The sequence below is a fragment of the Athene noctua genome, chromosome Z (genome assembly GCF_965140245.1).
Source record: "Athene noctua chromosome Z, bAthNoc1.hap1.1, whole genome shotgun sequence".
Lineage (NCBI taxonomy): Eukaryota > Metazoa > Chordata > Aves > Strigiformes > Strigidae > Athene > Athene noctua.
In genome coordinates this window covers 54,485,696-54,508,666 of record NC_134077.1, presented here as the reverse complement: position 1 = coordinate 54,508,666, position 22,971 = coordinate 54,485,696, and the positions used below count along the sequence as shown (strand labels likewise).

Genomic DNA, 22,971 nt, shown 5'->3' with positions numbered 1-22,971 from the left:
AAGTTGTACCAGGGAAGGTTTAGACTGGATATTAGGAAGCATTTCTTTCCAGAAGGGGTTGTTAGGTGTTGGAATGGGCTGCCCAGGGCAGTGGTGGAGTCCCCATCCCTGGAGGTGTTTAAGAGTCGGGTTGACATAGCGCTGAGGGATATGGTGTAGTTGGGAACTGTCAGTGTGAGGTTAATGGTTGGACTGGATGATCTTCAAGGTCTTTTCCTGATTCTGTGATTCTGTGAATAAAATGACAAAGAACTTGATAAGAGGAAACACTGGTTTCATAACCAAAAACTAAGAAAAAAGGGGCTTTGCATTCACAAATATAGCTCTCTCAAAGAGATAAAGGTGAACGACAGCATCAGTAAATCAGCTGCTATGAACAAAATCAACTAAGAACAAAGAAAAAGCTAGGAGGGTAAGATTTACTCATGCAGAAAACAGAAGAAACAAGCATTTGTAATTAATCAGGAAGAAGAAGGGCACATATTTCATGATTATCTCAAACGGACCTAAGTCCTTACTTCAAAGAAAAGGAACAGTTCTTGCATACTCCTACTGCTACCCACCACAATGCTGGCAGCACAGCACAAGTCACATTCTGACTATCTGTTGTTTACGTCTTAATTATACCTGGAAATTCCCACCCCACTTCTCTATTTTTGCAAATACACCCCCCCATACACACACTTTCCTAGTAACACACATCATGAATTCTCTCTTTATACACATCTTCTTCACCACTTGGAAATAATCTTCAGGAGTAAAGAAACCATTTATACTAGCCACATAAAAGCTTTTTCATTCTAGAACATGAGATTAATGGCTAACTATGATTAGTAAGGGGGGGAAAGTTCATAAATAAGACCATCCAGAAAATATTTCTTTCTTAGGCTGGTCTGTGTGCTGCACATTCATGTATACTTTAGTGGAGGAGCACCAATTGAAGAAAGTCTAAAACAAGTTTCAAGCTCAAAATATATGAGAACTTGTTCATTTAAATCTATTTCTCACGGAACTGAACTGCATTCAGAAATTAAGACTTTTTCCTATCATACATAAAAGGAAAAAAATCTCAGCAAACCAACCAAACCAAACCTCCAAAACAAAAGCAAAAAAGCAGCTCCATTCCCAAAAATTGATCCTCATAAAGACCACAGACTCAATCTTGTTTCACATCCTTTGCTAAAAGCAATCTAGACTCTCTTTTTCTGTGAGGAAGGACAAGTGCACCATGACATGGTGCAGTTCAATCCTCAAAAATGTAGAAACACCAAAATTATAAAGGTAACAATTTCTTACACTCTCAGCCAAAGAGAAGAAGTGACACACATGCATAAGAAATTACTCTTCCAGGAGCAGGGCAACAGCAAGTGGAATGGAGAAAATAAGGCCTGTGCAGCTACAAAACTTTCATGACATTGTTATATTTAATTAAAAGCCAAATATTAGGTAGTGTAAACAAACCAAAATTCTATGATGTGAGAATCTCAACAGAAAACCTATACAGTCATATGTAACATATCTTCTGCTTTCCTTTTTGTCCATTTACTTTGCTATGAAGAGGTAGAAATGTTACAGTAGTTAACTCTTAAGCTACACATACTCTTAAAAGATTTCCACTCTTAGGGTGCCTCCAGTTCAGCTAGTCTCAGATTACCCATTTGTTTTCTCCACCATGTGAAAATGTATTTTAAAGAGGTAGTCTTCTAAACTGCTGCTGTACCAGTTACGAGTAAGCAGACTGGTTTCTCTTGCTAAGTTAGTAACATCATGCTATGGCAAGTAGAGCCCTACTTTTGTATGCACAAGGCAGTGCTTGCTTTTCCTTAGTCTTTTTAAAACTAGAAAATGCAGCGTTGTGGGGTTTAAAAAACAAAACCAAAACATACATAGGCACCTTTTCACAGCAGGCTTCCTTCTCTCCCCTGCCCACTGTCATTCATTTTGAGCACAGCCGACTCCCCGCATACCAACAGGAATTTTGTCTCAGAAGGCTGTGCTGGGAATTGAAATTTTCTGAGAGGGAGGGGATGTGAGAGCAGCTGTAGCCAGTGTTAAAAGACACTGAGCTACAGGCCAGTGATTTGCTTCACATATAATGTACAAAGCTTGCCCCTCTCCTCAGTAAAACAAGATGTGAGTTAGGGAACAATTATATAAATCCAAAGAAAATTACTATCTGCAAAAGCATGTTCTAGCAGTTAAAAATAAGAGAAATTGCATACATTGTTTTCCTGTAACACTTTTCAAAAAGACTATCATGGCTGTGTACATCCCAGAAGCTACGAGTTCTGAGTAACCATACAGGATACCGTTCTTTAGAAAATTGCTTACGGATTAGAAACAGCCCTTTTACACTCCTGATTCCTTATATGTTACTAAGAATTTATGTAAGCTCTGTGTGATCTCTTCATGTCTATTTCTGTATGGATTTCCAGGAGCCATTTGCTAAATCTACATTAATCCTTTAAAATTCAAGCAGGTCTTTTTAAAAGCAGACTGGTGACAGAAGTGTTTTATACATACTTAAATGTAAGAGAATAATTACAACAGCAATTTCCCAGGATTACAGTGCCTCAGTGAATGGTGAGTCAACAGGGTATTTCAGGCTCTGACTACCTCCTATCTCCTATGTTTTCATCCTTTAAGTAGCACAGAGACAGTTCTACTAGAAAAGAAGGTAGATTTAACTCAGAGTGGTTACCACACTGCCACTGACAACTTTAGCGTTGCAAGTATCTTGGTGTATTAGCTTGGTATGAAACTAAAATAGAGAATAATTATGCCATTGATTTATCAGCAGAGTAGTAAGACACAGTGAGCAGAGATGAACTGCAGTTAAGATGGGTCTCAAACATTACTTGACAGTTACTTTTGGTCAGGAGTCCAGACTGTGAAAGCTTGTTCCCATATACATTTCTTCTAGAACCAGAGGAACCAAAATTTCTTCCCGAAAGAGGCATTTTTGAGACAGACCATTCACTCCTACACATCAGCTGCAAGGTTTTTTTTTTTTTTTTAAGAACAACAACAAGAACTAAATAAAATCCCATTTATCAGTCAAAGATCTGTCTAGTTAGTTAGACAGTTTGTATTACTTGTAAAGCAAGTTGAGAGACTTGGGATTTGGATTCGCACTCATCCTTCCTGGGCTAGGTAAATACTTGCTGCTAATCCCCATGGTGTAAATAAAGTTCAGTTCAAGCACCAAGTTTCCCATAACCACAGAGGTGAACTAATTAATTGCCTCCCAGGAATCTCGGATTCCACTAGAATCCATTGAGCCAAAACCCAACAATACGTGTATTGCCTGTGTGTATACAAATATGTATGCACATGTGAATATACCACACACACACGGACATAGATACACACACTAAACAAAGCATTCAGAAAGAGTTTTTTCTTATATTCTACATCCTTCTGTGGAATAACCTCCAATCCTGGTCAGCTTCTTCAGACCAAGGTCTTCAGTGAGGAGAAATAAGCTTTCCCTCTCTTTAGTGCCACCATATGGGGGCATTCCAAAGTTAGAGGAGTGAATCCATGCCAACTTGGCTGATGGCATGTTTTGACACAGGTTCCCAGTAAAACAACTCTCCCTACCCTAAAATCACAGAATTGGAAAACAAACAACATCTGTGCAGGATATTCGTTCATGCTGTCTCAACATGAGCAAATTTTGGATTTGCCACAAAGTGGTACACAGGCACATAATGTTCATCCTATCACTTCAGGCTCCTCAGACATGGTCTTCTCCAGTCACAGTAAGCAGAAGACGGGTGTCACAGTTTAAGCCCAGAGGGCAACTGAGCACCACACCGACACTCACTTACTCCTCCCCCTGCTGTTGGTGGGATGGGCAGGAGAAAATACAGGAAAAGACTCAATGATCGAGACAAGGACAGGGAGGGCTCACCCACCAATTCTGGTCACAGGCATAAGACAGACTCAACTTGAAAAAAACAAAACATGAATTTAAGTTGAATACCATCACCACCACTAACTTACCAATCAGAATAGGACAGTGAGAAACACAACCGTATCTTAAAAACACCTTCCCCCCACCCCTCCCTTCTTCCCCAGTTCAGATTTGCTCCCTATTTCCCTACCTCCTGCCCTGCAGAGGTGCAAGGGGGCAGGGGATGAGGGTTGCAGTCAGTCCCTCTCACATTGTCTCTGCTGCTCCTTCTTCCTTAGAGGGAGCACTCCTCACTCCTTCCCTGCTCCAGTGTCAGTACCTCTCACAGGACACAGTCCTCCATAAACTTTTCCAATTTGAGACTTTTCCACAGGCTGTAGCTCTTCCCAAATGGTTCCAGCGTGGGTCCCTGCCACAGGCTGCAATCCACCCAGCAACAGACTGCTCCAGCACAGGCTTCCCACAGAGTCATGGCCTTCTTCAGGCACAGCCACCTGCTCTGGCATGGGGTCCTTCATGGGCTGCAGGTGGGAATCTGCTCCACTGGTGACCTCCATGGATGGCAGGAACACAGCCTGCCCTCACCACAAGCTGTAGAGGAGTCTCCTCCTCCTTCCTCTCTCCCCCCCATCCTCCTCCTTTCTTCATTCCACCGACCTCGGTGTTTGCAGACGTGTCGCACTCACTCCTGTTCCTCCCAGGTTCCCCTTCTTAAATACATTATTACAGAGGTGCAGCCACCATCACCAGTTGGCCCAGCCTTGGTGCAAAGGTGGGTCCAACTTGAACCACTGTATCACTTTTATCTAATGCTTCCTACACCATCAGCTCCTGGGGTTTCAACAGCAAGATTCATACACTATTCCATTACTGAACAACTGTGTTTTAGGGCAATGGAGGGAAAATCACTTAAAAGGAAGGCACAGCTGTACCGGACAGGCCCCAGAATTCACCTTGCCCGGCATCCTGTCTCCTACACGGGATGGCAAATGAACACCAAGGAAGCCATAAAGCACAGTATCTTCCAAGCAGCAGCTACTTCTGGATGAAGAACACTTGGAACCAGAAAAACACCTCTGTTTTGGGTGGTGGGACAGGTGTTTGTCCAAGGTAATCCTGTTGCTTTTTAACCCACACAGACCCACTGGAACTGCACATCATGGATGTTACACACTTGCAGCTTCACCATCTATTGAGTCAAGAGCACTTCTGCCCAGTCTGAACTACAACTTGCTGAGTGCATCTGAAGCTCCTCAGTGGATGGAGAACCACGCCTTGTCTCTCCCAGCCATGAGCACTTTCTGCACTATTTGGCATCCTGGAGATGCCCATGATGGCTCTCCTCAGCTGACTCTTGTCCAGCATGTAACCTACACTGTGGATTCCTGTAGAGAAACTATTGCACAGCTTTGGTTATCCTCCTTGTTCTCTGTGTGCCTTTCCCATCACTCCAAAACTCCACCAGTGACCTCCCCACAGTATCACAACTAACCCAGTTTATTTCTGAGCTGCTTTGTAACTTTTGCCTTATCATTCACCCCTGTGATAACACCATCCTACCACGTGGCTGCACAATTTCTCTACAAGCCATACATATGTAGCCTTTTGCAATTCCAGGTGTGAAGGCACTGATTAGTGTCCTTCGTCCTTGTTACTGACTTTCAGAAGGAAACTCCAAGAGACTTCAGAAGCAAGATTTCATTTTCCAGAAGCCACCTTGGTGCTTCCCCAGACTACCACATGCACCACCAAGTCCAAGAGCAGTTCTGGTTTTGTAAAACACTTCCCAACACTTTTCCTGGCACAGATGACAGATTTAATGGACTACAGCTCTTACATGTCCTCTAGACTTAAAACTATCACCACAACAAGAAAGGTGGATTGTGTGGTGTCAGTTACATTTGTCCGGTACCACTGTAATTTAAAGCAGAAAGGTTGCACATCATTTGTGGCAGAAGCAACATTGCATTCACCGAGCTTTCTTAAAACTCCCGTTATCAACTCTCAACATCCACCCATTTGGTCAACCTGTGCTGTAAACTCTGCAGCCAGAACTTCCAGTTCCACAGACTTTTAATAATTCTGGCTATAGGAAAATCTACTTATGAAAAGGAAACATAAAATATATTTCCCATGTAAAGAAGACAGTAAATTAAGCAAATACTCAGTTATGTTGGCCCTTTTCTCTTTTTTTTTTTTTGTTTGCTTTTTACTCATGCATGTGCTTTCACTCCTTGCAGGACAGAACTGGAATGGAAAAAGACACCAAAACAGTATGGTGAGTTTCACCAACATGTAAACTGGGGTACCCTCCCAGAGGATAGTAAATTTAAACAGTTCCTGCAGCACTCAGTAGCAGCACCTACTATTAGGAGGCAGAAGGGACAAGAAGACCGATTACTCACTTGAATGCTGACTATCCTGGGGTATATTGTTAATAAATGCATACATTAAAAAAAAAATAGACAAACTATACTTTGCCTTTTTAAAAGTATATGCAAGGACTGAACTCAGAAGAGAATCAAAGAAAAAACGATGTTTGTCTCAAGAGAGGTAAAAAGAATTGGTTTATTATTTCTTTGAAGACCCTGGATAAAAATAACTTCAAAATAAATTAAAAATACATACCACTGGTATGCATACTAATGAAACAATTCCACCTTCCATTTTTATTCAATTTTTCTTCCTCTAAGTCCTTCAAAGATATTCTGGTTATACTCTCTTCATGCACAGCAAACTGTCACCTAATGGTGGACCCTTTACCTGAAGTGCACCTATTACCATCTCAGTCTGTTCAAAATAGTAGTCCTGGAACACTGATCTATAAGATTATGTCAAGAGACTCTACAGGAGAAACGATAAATCCAGAATGAATACCCTCAGCTAAATACTTCTGGAAACAGTGAGGAAAATGGTAATAATGACTAATGGAAATATCTGAGACTGTATCAGCAACATGAGGAAAACAGCAACACAGTATGCAGGATACTACACAGCAGTAACTGTACACACTGCTATTTAAGTAGGTGTGTTCATGTTCTTCAGAAAGGACTTCCATCCCTTTGGCAATGCTCTACTGTGAGAAGCACTGCCATAAAAGGCCAGTCTAACCTGATGACTCCCAGTGCTTTTGGGTTTTGGAGGTAGAAGGCCAAGGTGCCACAAAATCTGTAATGCTTTTAGAAATAAATGTCAACCATTTAGGCCTATAAATACATACAAATATATGTGGGAATACAAATATATCTGTTGGTGTAGTTTCTTTTCCCTACATTTTAAAAGATTAGTATACAGGAAATAAAGCAAGAGGCCAACCCTAGATTGGCAACAATGATTTATAAAGGGGGTAGAGGTTTTCTTCAGAAGTGCTGTTACTTGCGGCTTCTAATATTTCACGTTACACACATATAATGTGCATTCAATGTCCGTTTTCTAAATATTATACAATAATACATAAATTAAATGTTTTTCACACCATCACTGACTGTGTGCCCATTAGCTGGAACACTGGAGCAACCTCATTCTGTTGTAGAGAGCGTCTTGGTAAACCACAATCTCACAGAAAGCTTGGCTGGAAAAGACCCTACCTTCTCTTCCTGATGTATTCTGTTGGCATTTTCCATCTGAAAGCTGTGCAAGGACTGGATTTTGTCGATCTGCTGTCGCTGCTTCTCTAGCTCCCCTTGAAATTCATTCTTTTTGAGCTCCACAGCACCCCTCTCCACTGCCGCCCTGCGGACTTTGCCTTCCAGATCCATGATCCGACCCTGAGAAAGAGCAAATTAGCCAAAGCAAATACAAATGCTTCCCCTTGACAGACTCTTCGCCACTACATTCAAGGAATACCAAACTTCACAGAACTAAAAATGCTAATGTCATCAAGGTATTGTGTCAGCCAGGCATACCTGCCACATGCCCCAGACACACATGCCCTCAGTTCTACATAAATTAACAGTACGACATATTCTGTAGAGACTATCAAAATTTCAGTTGAAGAGAAATGTAAGACTGCATCAGTACTTGAGCTTAAAATAAAACAAAACATCCTCACAAACAAAACCATAAAAAAGATTGCTGTCTACATTAAGTACAAATTCAAATAATTTTTTTTAATTTCATCCGGACAATTCTAACATCACTACACTTCCCACAGGTGATCCTAAACTAACTCAGAGAAAATTGGTCTCTCAAATCAGTATGTTTTCCTGGAAGACTTGGAAAAGGGTAGAGGAGGACAACACTGCCCAACTTTTACATAAACTACTGGTATGTGGCTGTTACACAAAGACACATAAGAGAAAAATTCTTTTTTATATGCATATAAAATTTCTCTTTTATATGCAGAAAATCTTGATTGCTCAAAGACCAATCAGAGGAAAAATTCAACACCATCCCATACTGCACATACAAACACAGAGATATAAAGCAAGAAATCAAGCTTGATGCTATCACAGCTTTTTAATTTTGTTCTGTTGGGGTTTTTTTAATATACTAATTTAGTTACTGGCAGCAACGAGGAATACAAGGGCACACAGGGATGGGGAATATCAACAGAATTTACCCAAGTAGAAAGACCCAGGGATCCCAGATGGATTAAAAATAGATATAATAAAAACTATGCATCTTCCAAGACTCCAAGAAAAGGGACCAAATCTTACACCACAGTATGCTGCATACTTCTGTCCACCTACTCTGCTTCTCTGCCACAAAGAGTGAGAGAATAGAGAGGAGAGGTGAGGGGACTTGCAGTTTAGCTGGAAGAGCAAAGAAAAGCACTTATTCCATTTCAGTCATAACAGCTGCAAAGTCTTGCCAACAGACAAATGGGCTGATAGTGCTTTAGAAGCTCCATCCATGCCTTCAGCTATGTTTTTATTTCATTCAGAGTGCATAAAACGCGTTTCAAGCTAACTTTGGGAGAAATGTACAAGATGATACAGGAAATCAATAACAGTAAAGAGGACATTATGTCTCTAGGTTACTGAGGTCAAGAATAAGCTAGTATGGTAGCTTATTTTTCTCATTATCGGTTGCCTCGTGGCCATGCAACAAAACTTCACAGAATCATCTAGGTTGGAAAAGACCTTGAAGATCACCTAGTCCAACCATCAACCTCACACTGACTATTCTCGACTACACCATATCCCTCAGCGCTATGTCAACCCGACTCATAAACACCACCAGGGATGGGGTGGGCAGCCCATTCCAACGCCTAACAACCCGCTCTGGAAAGAAATGCTTCCTAATACCCAGTCTAAACCTTCCCTGGTGCAACTTGAGGCCATTCCCTCTTGTCCTGTCGCTTATTACTTCCTTAAAGAGACTCACCCCCAGCTCTCTGCACCCTCCTTTCAGGGAACTGTAGAGGGCGATGGTCTCCCCTCAGCCTCCTCTTCTCCAGACTAAACACCCCCAGTTCCCTCAGCCGCTCCCGGTACGACCTGTGCTCCAGACCCTGCACCAGCTTCGTTGCCCTTCTCTGGACACGCTCGAGTCATTCAATGTCCTTTTTGGAGTGAGGGGCCCAAAACTGAACACAGGAACCGAGGGGCGGCCTCCCCAGTGCCGAGTACAGGGGTCAGATCCCTTCCCTGTCCCTGCTGGCCACGCTATTGCTGACACAAGCCAGGATGCCATTGGCCTTCTTGTCCCCCTGGGCACACTGCTGGCTCCTGTTCAGCCGGCTGTCAATCAGCACCCCCAGGTCCCTCTCTGACTGGCAGCTCTCCAGCCACTCCTCCCCAAGCCTGTAGCACTGCTGGGGGTTGTTGTGGCCCAAGGGCAGCCCCCGGCATTTGCCCTTATGGAAACTCCTCCAGTTGGCCTCAGCCCATGGCTCCAGCCTGTCCAGGTCTCTCTGCAGAGCCTCCCTACCCTCGAGCACATCAACACTCCCACCCAACTTGGGGTCATCTGCAAACTGACTGAGGATGCACTCGATCCCCTTGTCTAGATCATCAATAAAGATGTTAAACAGGAGTGGCCCCAACACCAAGCCCTGGGGGACACCACTTGTGACCAACCACCAACCAAATTTAACTCCACTAACCACACCTTTTTGAACCCAGCTATCTAGCCAGTTTTTTACTGCTTCAGCAGTACTGACACAGTTACTACCTGCTCATAGCTACCATCCTGAGGCCACTGACTGAAGTGAAAACAAGGGATGAGCAGAGTCCAAGAAGACAGGGCATCATATCCTCCACCAAGGGAAAGCTAAGACATACCATGAACTGCAAGGGCAGAAATGTGTCCTGTATGAACAGTGCCCACTCTGAGGTGAAACAGGAATTCAATTCCTACAGCTGTCAACTCAGTGCTAAAATTCAGCTCAAATATAAAGAGGATACAAATTCATTAGAAAAACTTGGGAGGAGCTCTCATGGGCCATGTTTAATCACCAGGGTTTTAGTTTAGGTTTGCTTGTTAAAAAAAAAAAAAAAAAAGAAAAAAAGAATCATCCTACACACATTGTCACAGACCGGTAACTTTATTCATGTTCTCCTCAACTTCATAACATGTGCTCCAGGAAGGATTAAAACCCAAGTTTTAATCAACAGTCAGAGAAAATACTGTTACCATTAGAAAAACAGCAGACAAGATAATTATTCCATGTGAGTTTTGTGCCCTCTTTAGGAAAGGTTTCTGAGAAATGCAAATTCAGATTTTTAGCCACTGTTTCTGAACAAGCTAGATTTCCTTGTGCTTGGTGGGAAAGAATGCATACATTCTTATGGGTCATGTAAGAAAATAAATCAAGTAAATGAGTAAATTGAAGAGGGCCATTCATATTAAAAATGGAGTACCAGTCTCAATGTACAGTTCAGACAAAAAACAGAAGATGGCATTTCCCACATCTGTAAACTGAAACAGTATGAGACAGCCAAACAAACATTTTGTGTGAGCAGAATTAACAAGTACCACACACATAGGTCTTAAAGTTTTGGGTCCCTCTCACCTACAAACAGGCATTCCTCCCATTCCCCCCATTTGTAATCCCTGTGAAAATTCCTACAACAAGCTGAAGTACCCAGCCCACCACATGCAGGGCAAGCATCCTTCTTGTGGACTATGTTTATTAACCACACAAGTACAAGACAACATGCAGAGCAATAGAAAAGTTACCTGCAGATCCACGCTGCGAGAACTTGCAATCCAGTAATTGAAGCCCAAAACAATGATGCATGCCACAAGTGCAGCCACAAGGAGTGGTGAAGACTTCATCACTCGGCAGCTGTTTCCTAGCCCTACCATTTCAAGAAAAAAAAACAAATCCAAAGAACCACAACAGTGTGGAAACCTGTAAATTAAAACAGACACATTATATTGCATCCACTGCTACTTTTATACACACAATGAAACTTTTACTACAATAATGCAACGGATCTCAGCTGAAGGGACTACACCCAGCAAAGAAGGTGCACTGTCTAGGTACCTCCATCTGAAGGACAAAGAAAGGCCATCTCATACTATTAGTTTGCACATAAAGCTTTCCATGGACTTGAGGGGGGACAGCTTGAACATTCCTAACAATATAATGAAAATCTGGAATAAACAGGACAAACCAGCCATCCTTTCATCATATATTGCAGCCAAAAAGCTAATTAGACAATACTGGTCTACAGATGGAGGACTGACTCCTTGTTATCTCTTTTAGTCAGAAAATACACTTTAGACTCACTGTTTCAGGAGTAATTTGCAGTATGCTTCCCAAACTTGGGTAGTTTCAACTTATTCCCTTTGCTAATACTATTTTAGCTTTCTGGTTCCAAGCTTGTAAATAAAAAAAATAAATAATCAGATTGAATCAAATTACTTCAAGGATAATCTAAGAAATAAAAAAATAATTAGCAGACACACCATTGATTTCAAAGGTAAATTGTATTAAGTGATGGTTGTTTTGATCCTCAGCTGCTTTCTCTGCTCCTAACAGAAAATAAATAGCTTTGCTTTAACGAATAAGCAGTACCAAGGGTACTACTACTGGTTACTAGTGAGACTTGGGTTGTTTCTGTGGAACAGCCCGTTTTAACAGAAAAGCAGGGGCAAAGGACAGTTGCAATTTGGCTTGAAATAGGCCATATTCATCCTATGACATGTTAATATTTGGTCTTAATGACTGTAATAGCACTTAGCTCAATGAATCCTCAAACTCCACTGGGAATTTTGGGCGCAGCTTTGTAATAGATTGCTCTCTTGTAATCTGAAATCACCCCTTTTAAATTTTTGCACTCCTGCAGACAAAAGCCAGCAAAAATAAGCATGGAAGATCAAACAGATAACAAACATGGATGCATTGCGAGACACTAATTAAATCTGAAATGGGTACATTTACTATTAATATATTGTACAGTCTCGCAAGGTGCAAGCTTTTTAAAAAAACTCCTTCCCTACAGATGCAATTCTCAAGTTGTGATGTATTTAAAAATAAATGGTAGCAACTCTTAGATCGTTTACACATGGACATAAACTGTAATCACAGGGGAAGAAGGTGCCAGCAGTTACCAGGTACCAGAAATGCTGATTCTATTGTATGTCCCGCACATCAGTCCTTCAACAGCTGACCTATACCTAGGTGTGTACACCCTCTGCAAAATCCTCTCTCTGCATTCAATTTAAGATATAACCACCTTCCTCTTTTCTCAGCAGGGAGTGCACCAAACTGGTGAATATTTCAAATCTATTTGTTCATTTGAAAAGTCTGTGTATTTGTTTATATTTGGGGATGGTGTACATACGGAGCCTTCATGTGGCTTCCTAAAAATGCTGCTTTTTCATGTACATACACACAAAGGAACCCAAAACAAACCCAAAAAAACATGCATAGCTGCACAGGTCCAACACCTGAGGCTTGAGTTTCTTGCCTAAAAACCCCTCAGTTACAGAGCAAACCAACACAAGCAGCACAGCTCCAGAGGACACTCACAGGGCCATGCACAGCTGAGGTAAGGTCAACAGAAAAAGCAAAGGCATGGGTAAGAACCATGCATTTTTGTTGTAAAGCAAAAAAATCAAGATGCAGTGAACTAAACCATATACACAGTTCTGAACTGGAAATTTGCATATCTGTAAGAATTGCAGAAACCCGTACATCTTCCACACAATGTTCTCCTACTGTGTCATCCTGAGAGAAGCACCTGAGAAGTACAGAGCCACCTTGTCTTACACAGATTCCCAGAAAACCAAAAAATCCAGATCTCCAGAGTGGCAAAAATGAGAGGTGGAAAATAGTGATGATCAGCACTGCCACATCAACTAAGACCAAGATAATTAATTTACTTTTGCTTACTGGAATAAAATACTACATTTGAAAAAACGTGTATTGGAATCTGTCACAAAGTCACTCGTATCCTGTTCTTCACTGTAAGATTTTTAGTTGGTACACTCGAAAACTAGGAGAAATTACTAAATACAGCACTGCAAGACACAGTGCATCATTCCAAGTGTTACTTGAATAAAGTAATTGCTATTTTCCTCCTAGCAGTCAAAAATAAATAAAGCAGTCCATGTTTTCTGCAGTAACAACTTGTACAGCATTTTAAGTACTTGATAAATATATGGGGCTAGATGTTCAGCTCAAAATTTTCCAGAAGTAAAGCAACTATATTGTTCAAAGAAAGAATGATCAGCTCACCATGCAGCTTAAAGCATAGGTGCAAAACTATGTTAAGGAATGCCAATACACCTACCTAGTATGCAATTCCAGTGACTACAGCAACTCTTAGGCTCTTTTCAGCTATTAAAAAACAAGCAGGCAAGAAAACATGGATTTCACTAAAGCATGTTTGAGCTCAAAACATTGTTCTCTCGAAAATCCAGTGTTTTTTTCTTTAAATAATTTATGTTATTGGGAACGTATTTTTTATACTCAATAGAAGGCAAAGTAAAAGGAAGAGGAAAGAGATGAAACACACAGAAGGATCCTCCATCTAAATAGAGCAGACCCAAAACATTACCTCAGTTGCAATATTGATATTCCCTCTTTCATCAGTTTAAAAATAAAAATTGTTTAACTTTCTATCATGGATACACACACACGCGCATTCTGGAGGACAGATAAGCAAATCAGCTCAGCAAGTACATTTACATGGAAATGTATTTGTACATGCTGTTTTCCAGGAAACATCTGGTTTGGTGCAGTTAAGTTGAAAAATAAAACATGTTTCTGATTTTATGGCTAAGAAAATTATTTTACTGAACATGAAGGAATCCATCTTTCATTAAAGTTTACTACAGATGTGAAAATGAAATGCTGTATCACATGCATAGTGCTCTGCATTTGGTAGAGCAAAAAGTTCCTGACTTCTGAACATCAGATTTAATCTTTCTGCTTTGCAAACCCAGCAGTGCCTCACTGAGAGGGAGATGTTTTAGACTCTGAAGTATTCAAGCAAATTAACATATAGCGTACTTTTATTTCCCATATTAATATACTACCAGTCTAAGCAACTTCTTCTTTTACTGTACTCAGCTGAACTAGGATAGCTGGTATCCAGCAGCCTTCCACTAAGGATAATAAACAATTACGCTAAGTCTTAAGACTAAGACATTAAGAGGCACCGACAAAGCAAAACAATCTGTGCATTTCAGACTCCCAGAAGGAAAGCCAAGTCTCTCTGCTCACAAGGTCCAGCTCTGTATATATGCATGAGACCTGCTGAGCAGGAACAAGCAGAATAGATGAAGAATTCAATAAAAGCAGCACACAGCCTGGGGGGAAGCAAAAGGGGTCCCTTAACCACTACCTGCTTACCCGCCTACCGACTGCTGCCTCCACCACCCAGCCACAGGATAGTACAAAGCCAGTGTAACCCAGAGCAGCACGTGAAGACCACATGCAGCCGGAGCAACCACAAAAAGCAAAGGAGGTCTGCACTTCAAGGGAGGACGGAGCCTTAGGAAAATCCCTTTGGAAAGACAGGCCCATAACTAGAGACAAAAAGGAGATAAAAAGCAGCAAGGACCCAAGGGCTACCGGACAGCCCCGAGAGGACACACAATCCTATCCTGACCAGGGCTACTGACAGGCAACTGCTCTGCCCATCGAGGGACCCCCACAGATAGACAGTGGTGCTATCCCCACCTTTTGCAGATTCCTCAATTTCGCACTGATATTCTGGAAGAAATTACCTGGGTTTTTTTCAGATATTGCCATGAAATTCCTGTCTGATTGCTTGAATAAAAATACATCAGCTTAACCAAGCAAGACAATCAAAACATCTTCCACTGACAACAGTTAGTTAGTTATACCCAGACATGACTAATCAGACTAAAAGGTACTAGAAGCGGGATTTTATTAAGAAAAATAAATAAAACTTTAAAAAAAATCTTAAAAGAAGTGAACCAGAAAGCAAATATTTGTGCACTCAAGTCTTCCCAAAAAAGGTGATGGAGAACCAAGAGGTGACAGAGTCAAAACCTTTCATTTTTATTTTATATATGGTTAACATACAGTAGTGAGCATCCTTGAAAGATAAATCAAATTGCTGGTTCTCACTCATGGCTAGATGTTACCCACAAGTACCACCATTCACAGAAGCATGGCAAGAACCCGTTACAGCCAGCAGCAACCTTTATGCTTTCACAGTTGCACTGACTACCAGTGGTCAGAAACTGGGTCTAATAAACTGTCACAAAACATGGCACACATTTTTTTTTTTTATCCTCTGCAGCAGCACTGTTTGGAGATGGTTTTTTTCGAGTCTGCAAATCAAAAGAGGTCAAACAAACATTTTTCCAATGGAGATTTAAAGTCTGTACAATGAACTCAAGCCTGATGACCACAAACTTTCTAATTACCCTTTCACAGGAATCCACAAACTGCAGGCTGAAAGAAAAATAAAACAACAAACTCCTGAAACATTCGGCAACAGTCACTTTTCAAACTTCTGTTGTCTCACTTCAAAGTGGCAATCACCCCCCCAAAAATAATTCAAACACAGATGCCACAGGATGCCACTGAGTCACTGCCCACATTACCGAGTTTCACTTTTTACAGAAACGGGAGATGCATTTACAGCCACAACACATTCAGCAAATGCACTCTCATCCTCAAAAGTAACCATCATTTGATACTCAATTCAGATCTTAGGTCCTCCTTTTCTAATGCATTTTAAACTAAAAGTAACAGACCAGAAGAGTCTGAAAACGCGTTTGTCACCCGTTCAGGGGGAGAGTGACTGTTACCACTCATTCACTAAATATTTTTCAACTGGGGAAGTGTCTCTGCTTTCAAATGACTACTTTACAAGAAGTTAAAAACTAATCACCCACAATGTCCTACCTTATCTGATTAAAGAGAACCCCCAAGAAGACGCATAGCTAAACAGATGCTAGGTTCTGCTCTGATGTTAGGTAACCAAACGTAACTTGACAGAAATCTTCTAAAATATCCACACAAAGTTTCCAGACATGCTATCTAGGTGTACTGGTAGACAATACTACTACCACCTGAAAATACTGTGCATGAAAACAAAAATAAACAAGCAAACTTAAATGCCTGAATGATCTCAACAGTTAATCAGACTTGTTAATTTCTTTTTAGGAAAATATTTTGTTGTCGGTATTTTTTCCCATACAACATAAACTATCTTGTTAGAATCACAATTAACACAACACCCACTTGATCTTAAAAAAAAAAAAAAAAAAAAGGAAATGGAGTATGCTAAGTTTAGAGATGTGGTGAGGAAAACCATAAAATCGCTACCATCACCCCCCCAGCCCTGGAACACTGCATGTGCAGTTTCACTGTAAAACATGCAAACCTCCCCCTAGGGGAAAAAAAAAAAAAAAAAAAAAAGGCAACACTGCTAATAGTTCTGTATGAGCAAAGTGCTGTTAAGATGTACGATGAAAAGCCATTAAAAAAGACTCCACCCAAGAGCAAGGTTATTTATCAAACACATATATAAATGTATGTTTCTTTTCCGGGTTAAGTAAAGGTGGCCCGTCCACCTACGTCAAAATCGGTTGTAATTGACTCAAAGTTTTTATGCCGATTAAGAAGTTGGAATTTCAATTGGCTGACGCGTCTTGTAACGTCGATTAAAAACTCTATCAGCTACTCCCATCTCCCAAGTTGACAAGAAAATCCAATAAAATGAAGCAAGGTAAAATTCCTAGGTGCAGGAAGTAAAACCCAGTATGTATTGTGTACCCAACAGTCAAACCAACATTTATGAGAAGGTATGAGAAACACTTTTCTAAGCAGAAAGTGCCTCTGGAGGCACAGATTTGTGAAAAGCCAACAAGCCTCCCCAGCAGAGAGCTCCACCGCCCTGTCTGCCTGCAGGGAGGTAAATCAGGGAGCTGGCTGAAGCAGGGCTGGCTTCGGAAGAGCGTGAACAGTTTCAGGTCACAGCCCTGGCTGGAAGGGACCTCAAAAGACCGGCTGGTCCGAACTCTCCCGGGGAGGGGAGCCTGGACAAGACTATCTCACATTCTGCCTTGTTACGGCCCTCTCTGATTTCTAACATCATCATTATTTCTACCTCGTCTGGGAATACCCAGTTGTTTCGCGCTCAACACGCATCTCTCTGTGCAAAAGACCCAAAGAGGGAAGACTCACTGAAGAAAAAGGGAAAAGTAATAAAAGAGAACGCCTCTAGCTTTAGGTATGCACTCAAGCTAGCTCCAGCCCAACCGCCCCGTTACCTCCGCTGGCATCTGCCCGCCGCGAGTGGGCAGTTCCCGGGCCGCCCCGCCCGCCCCGCGCCGGGACCAGCGGCGGCCGCCCCCACGCAGACGCTCGGCGCCGCAGACGCCGTCCGCTTCCCCGCGCCGGCCGCCGGATGCTGGAGCTGGCCGAGAGGAGCGCGGCGGAGCAGAACCAGAGCCAGCCAAGCGGCGACAGGCCGCCTACCGGGCCCCCCACGCCGCGCCCCCCACCGCCCCGCCCGGCCCGGCCCGCCTCCGCCGCCCGCCTGCCTCAGCCGCCGCAGAGGCTGCCGTGCGGAGCACGGGACTCCCGGCAGGCCCGGCCGCACCAGAGCCCAGCCCAGCCCAGCCCAGCCCAGCCCGGTGGACAGCGGCGGGCGCCGCGGCCGCTGCCCTCCCTTCCCCTCACCTCGCCTCGCAGGAAGGCGGCGGCCGGTGCCGCGTCTCCCGCAGCGCCCGGCGCTGGCTGCGCGGGAGAGGGGCGGCGGCGGCGGGCAGGGCAGGAAGTGCGGGGCGCGGAGGAAGTCTGGCGGCCGCAGGGGCAGCGAGCGCTCCCGGGCAGCCCCCGCCCGGCCCCGCCCCGGCCCGCCGCCACCCCCCGGCGCCCCCCGCTTGAGGCACCGCGGGGCCGGGGCTGCCCCGCGGGGCGGGAGGGGACCTCTCGCGGGCGGCGGCTACGGCTGCCGCCTCCGCCCCAGGGGCGCCCGGGCGCCGCGGCACAGCCTGGGCTGCGGCAGACGCGCGAGTCCACGCCTGCCTGCGGTAAACGGCCGGGCAGCGGCCCCGCCGGCCCTGCCGGCCTCCCCCTCTGGCCCGCGTTCTCCGCCCGAGTAGCTGGGGCAGAGCGCGCGAGCAGCCCTGCAGTCCAGATTTCCAGTCCTGGCCACAGGCGGTTGAGTTGTGGAAAGCGACGTGTGGGAAAAGCTGAGTGTCCGAAATCGGAGACGAGTGACGTACAGCTCAGGAAGGCTGTTTTGATACTTGGTTTTGACGACCAAATCGGTGAAGTGGGTGTTTTCTTCGTTCAGAATTTTCCCAGCAAATAAAAAGTTAGGCAACTTGTTTCTTCCATGGTTACTAACTCAGACGGACAACTTGCCACCACCTAGATCTGAATGTTGTTTCTGCGTGTTAGCTTTTGCAAGTGGAAGATAAACAATCAGGAGTGGAAGCAGAGTATAGAAGTTGCTGCAACAGCAGTTGTAGGCTATGAAAAATGCAAAAGAATTTGGATAGAAGTTTCTATTTCAAGATCAATTTTCATAATGGCATGGTAGATCTAACAAAATCGAAATTTCTAACTGAACGAGGAGCACAAACCGTAGTATTTCACATCAGAAGATAATGCTGAATGTTAACTTTTCTTCCAGTCCTTGGAGACCATTTAAAAATTGATCAGTGTAAGACTTGCATTTTAACTTTTCATGGGAGAAAACTTTTTTTTTTTTTTAATAATAGCTTTTTCTAGCTCAGAAACAGAAATTTTTCTTACAAGTTCAAAGCCATGTTGGATCCGATCGCTCTTGTTAGGAAGATACGTGATTTCTCAAGTGGAGGCTTTTCCCCATCTTTTTCATTTTTGAGGAAAAGTGAATCGTTCTTTAGCAGCCCAGCACAGCCCAAGTCTAGTAATAATTTGACTAAAACCACTTTTCAGATGTTCGGAGAACTAAACTGTTTGGTGAGATTCATAAAAACACAATAAGACTAAGAAAATAGCTCATGTCAGTAAATGTTAAAAGTAAACACCAATGAAAATATTCATTGGGAATAACTGCAAGCAGAAAAAAATTAGGACTGTCTGCAGCTGAGACCACTGATTGGCTAATTTTGCCCTGCTTCTTACATGCAGCTAAAAATTCTGTAGACATAACCCCATTATTTTCCCTGTCTAATGAGGCTGTCTTGAGGAGAGGCAGTTCTGTCCAGAAGATGTGGGGAGGTGGGGTGGAGTCATCATTTAGGTACAGAAATGGCTGACAAGTCTGAAAAGTTGACTATTCTTATTGACTGTTTTTTAATAGGGAGAGTGAAGGTTTTATTAAGTCCATCACTGTCTTCTGTGTGGATCCAATGAAAATAAATTAACTTAATTAAAATACAGTACTATGCAGTTTTCAAAAAGTGATTCAAATAACATTTAAACACATTAACCCGGCAGAACTAGTTCAAAATGTTTATCAACAGCCATCACCAGTGTTTTGGAGAATATCAGTAACTCATAACTGGCAGAGAGGAACTTGTGAAAAGCTCAGATGCTGCAGACCAATGGTTCTTACATAAAAACTGCTCTATTTAATCTTCATAGCCATTATTTCTTTCCCTATTAATACTTTAAACTACAACTATATTCAATCATGTACAAAAATTAGTAGAACATGCTACATTAATAAAAATGTATCTTTATTTTAAAATTTAATAGCCGTGTATTTTAACAGAGAACTAACAAAAATACAAGTTTTGTCTTTAAATGTAAATGTGGTAAGGTGTTCTGCTGATTAAGGATACCAATTAAACTCAGACACCAGAGTGAAAAGAGCAGGCGTATTTTACTAGTGATAACAGTGTAATACAGAGAACATGCAGTAAGAAAAAACAGAATAGTGCACTTACAGCAACAAACAGGAAAAAACAGGGTAGTGCATTAAATCATTACTACACGAGATAGAGAATGGAGATTAAGAAAAATGCATCACCACTTGCATATATTACCATCACCCGGACCCGCAGTGGCTGGGCAGCCCCGGTTACAGTGAGGGTTTGCAGAGCCTGTCCCGGCAAGGGGGAAATCCTACGCGGTGCGTCCACCCGTAGGTGAGGCTGCCAAAGTCGCTGCAAACAGGCCCAGCCCTATATACCAGAGATCGACAGGCCAGAATAGCTGGCACCTTTGTTTTGAGTGGAAAATTTCTGGTTTCATTCTCCTGTTGGATTCCACCCAAAGCCTGGCCAGGGCTCAGGGGGGGAAACCAATGTAGTTTCTAACAAGGCCAGATACTTGGGTTCTCAGCCTTGAACAAGGCTGAACGAGGGAAGTTGGGTACATTCTCTCCTCACTACTGATTATATTTTGTCTAAGCTGCATCTTTCACTAGCGAGCTTACATACTTTGTTAATGATTACAGACTAAGTTAGCAGCTTCGGCTTGGGCCCTGTTGTTCAGGCTGCAGTACTTCAAAGCTTTAGCCCTTTTTACATCAGCGTAAGTGGGTTGTTATAACTGAGTACAATACCTACTAGCACAATGGTTATCGGTTATAAAACATACAGGATTCATCTATAGGTCAACTCTGGCTTGGGCCTGTTGTCCAAGCCTTAGCACTTCATAAGGCAAGATTTCTTGAAAGAAAATCACTCATTTTGGTTTAGAAGAACAAAATGGGTGGCATATAGCCGCCAGACCACTCAGTATGGTTTCCTGTTCACTATAGATTCACAATCCTACGATGGTCTTTCAGAGCTGTATTTTAACACTGCTTGGAGGCCAATCGGAACGCACACCTACATATGTTAAACTGCAGAAAAGTTAAGAATCTCAGCAATATGCATGATAAGGGATTGTTTATATGGGCTTCACAAGACTCTCAACCCAGGACAGAGCTGGCCTTGAGAAGGAAGACAGAGTTGTACTTGAAAACACTACATACTAGGACTGAGTGTTAGTGACTTAATGCTGCCAAAATACAGTGTCTGAAGAGCTCTGTCTAGAAGTAAAGAAATTTGCAGAAGGCTGCTGGAGGTGGAGCACCTGCATGATTTGTATCTGTTCCAGAGTTGTTTCAGAAAATCAAAACTACTGTTTACACTGAAGTAAGAAAATTAGATGTGCTTTGAGAAAGAGGGACTGAAAGCACCCAAATCTGTAATAATGATTATTTACGATTAGATTAACTGGAAATGCAGCAGTAAATTTGTGATCACTGACATATACATATATATAGCTGGCTTAGAATTGAAACCATGATGCATTCACATGCAGAAATGGAAAGTCAGCAAATTAGTCAATGGCATAGGAACAACTGCTTTATCTATGTCAGAAACATTAAAACTCATGGTAGTGCACTTTTTTTAACATTGAGTTAGCCCGTGAAAGATAACAATATTCAGCAGATACCTTTATCTTATGCTAGGACTCTGCAAAGAAACTTCACTATAAGCGGAGGGGTTTGATAGATGTTAAAATGTCCCTAAAAAGGAAGCACCTGAGGTACGAAGTACTTTGCAGTTGATGCTATGGAAATAGTACATCTGTTTTTTTCTTGAACTCCTGGACAAATAAGTGAGGAGATGTGGAGAGCTTTCTGGCAGAAAATAGGCATCTCGGCTCAACTACGTCCTTGACTGAAGAATAAAGAATAATTGAAGAAGGTTGGCAGCTGTGCAACAAGAAAATGCAGAGCTGCAGAACTAAAGAACTGATAACCAGGATGTCAATGGTAGAGTTAATCTTTTATCTTAACCAATCAGTGTATAGACTAGAGTGCGTGGACAGCAAATGAACAGTACATTGTAAACACTTATAATAACGCAGCCTAAAGCATGCTCAGTGACATAGCTTTGAAGTTAGTGTAAATTCTCAGTGTTAAGAACAATAAAGGCCTCTGTTTTACATAGTACACAGAGTCTGTGTCTCCATCTCCTCAAATGGTGACCCCGACGTGATGGTTGTAAACAACGCACCGACAGAAGAACAGTAGCGTTCCAGAGGAGTCGTCTCAGTTGAACAATCTCTTGTTGGCTGGAGCAGTCAGGAACCAAAGGAAAAGCAAGGAAAAAAGAGAGAAATATGTGGCCACAATTACCTGCATCTGTTAACAGGTGAGCAACCAAGAAACGCGATGGGAAATAGTATGTCAAGTGATGAAAAAGCAGTAGTAAAAATTGTGAAACGTTCTGAAGAACCATAGCGTATGGTAAAAAGACTTTAATTTTTCTGTTTAGCATGGTTAAAAGGAAAAAATCTACCTGCAAAGATGCCACAGGCTTTTGAACTGGGACTGTGGAAAAGGGCAGAAGATCTCCTTTTTGACTGTGCATCCAAAGGGGATTGACATGCTGTCAAAGTCTTAACAACATTGCGGCTGGTATATTAGACTTTAGTAGACTTGCATTCAGAAAGAAAAATTGTCCAAGAGGCTCAAGGAACTTTTAACAACACCAGTGCTCCTCGTGAGGACACACCTAATGTAGGGGAAAGCAGTGTAACAAAAGCAACTTGAAGTGTCTGGTCAGAGCTCTGACGATGACAACAATGTCAGTGGTCCATCAACTGAAAATGAAAATAATAATATAGAGAACAATACTAAAACCCAATATCTTGTTAAAAAAGGTAAAACAAAAAAGGGAAACCAACAAGTATGTTGGCAAGACCCACCTGCACTCAATAGCTCGAGCTT

General features: G+C 42.4%; 1 protein-coding gene across 3 annotated transcripts in view; it reads right to left on the bottom strand.

Moving 5' to 3' along the window:
• The window catches only part of GOLM1 (golgi membrane protein 1), a 62,336-nt gene extending 44,203 nt beyond the window's left edge, over positions 1-18,133 (bottom strand). For 2 of the 3 annotated variants that reach the window (XM_074932881.1, XM_074932879.1), the window contains exons 1-3: positions 17,985-18,133; positions 11,045-11,219; positions 7,507-7,686 (exon numbers count right to left, since the gene is read on the bottom strand). In XM_074932881.1, the coding sequence (XP_074788982.1) occupies positions 7,507-7,686; positions 11,045-11,173 (309 nt within the window). In that variant the 5' untranslated portion in view covers positions 11,174-11,219; positions 17,985-18,133. Of the gene's footprint in view, positions 1-7,506; positions 7,687-11,044; positions 11,220-17,572; positions 17,680-17,984 lie in introns of those variants that run through there. The other variant, XM_074932880.1, reaches the window with a different exon arrangement.
• Between the last annotated feature and the right edge of the window lie 4,838 nt (positions 18,134-22,971).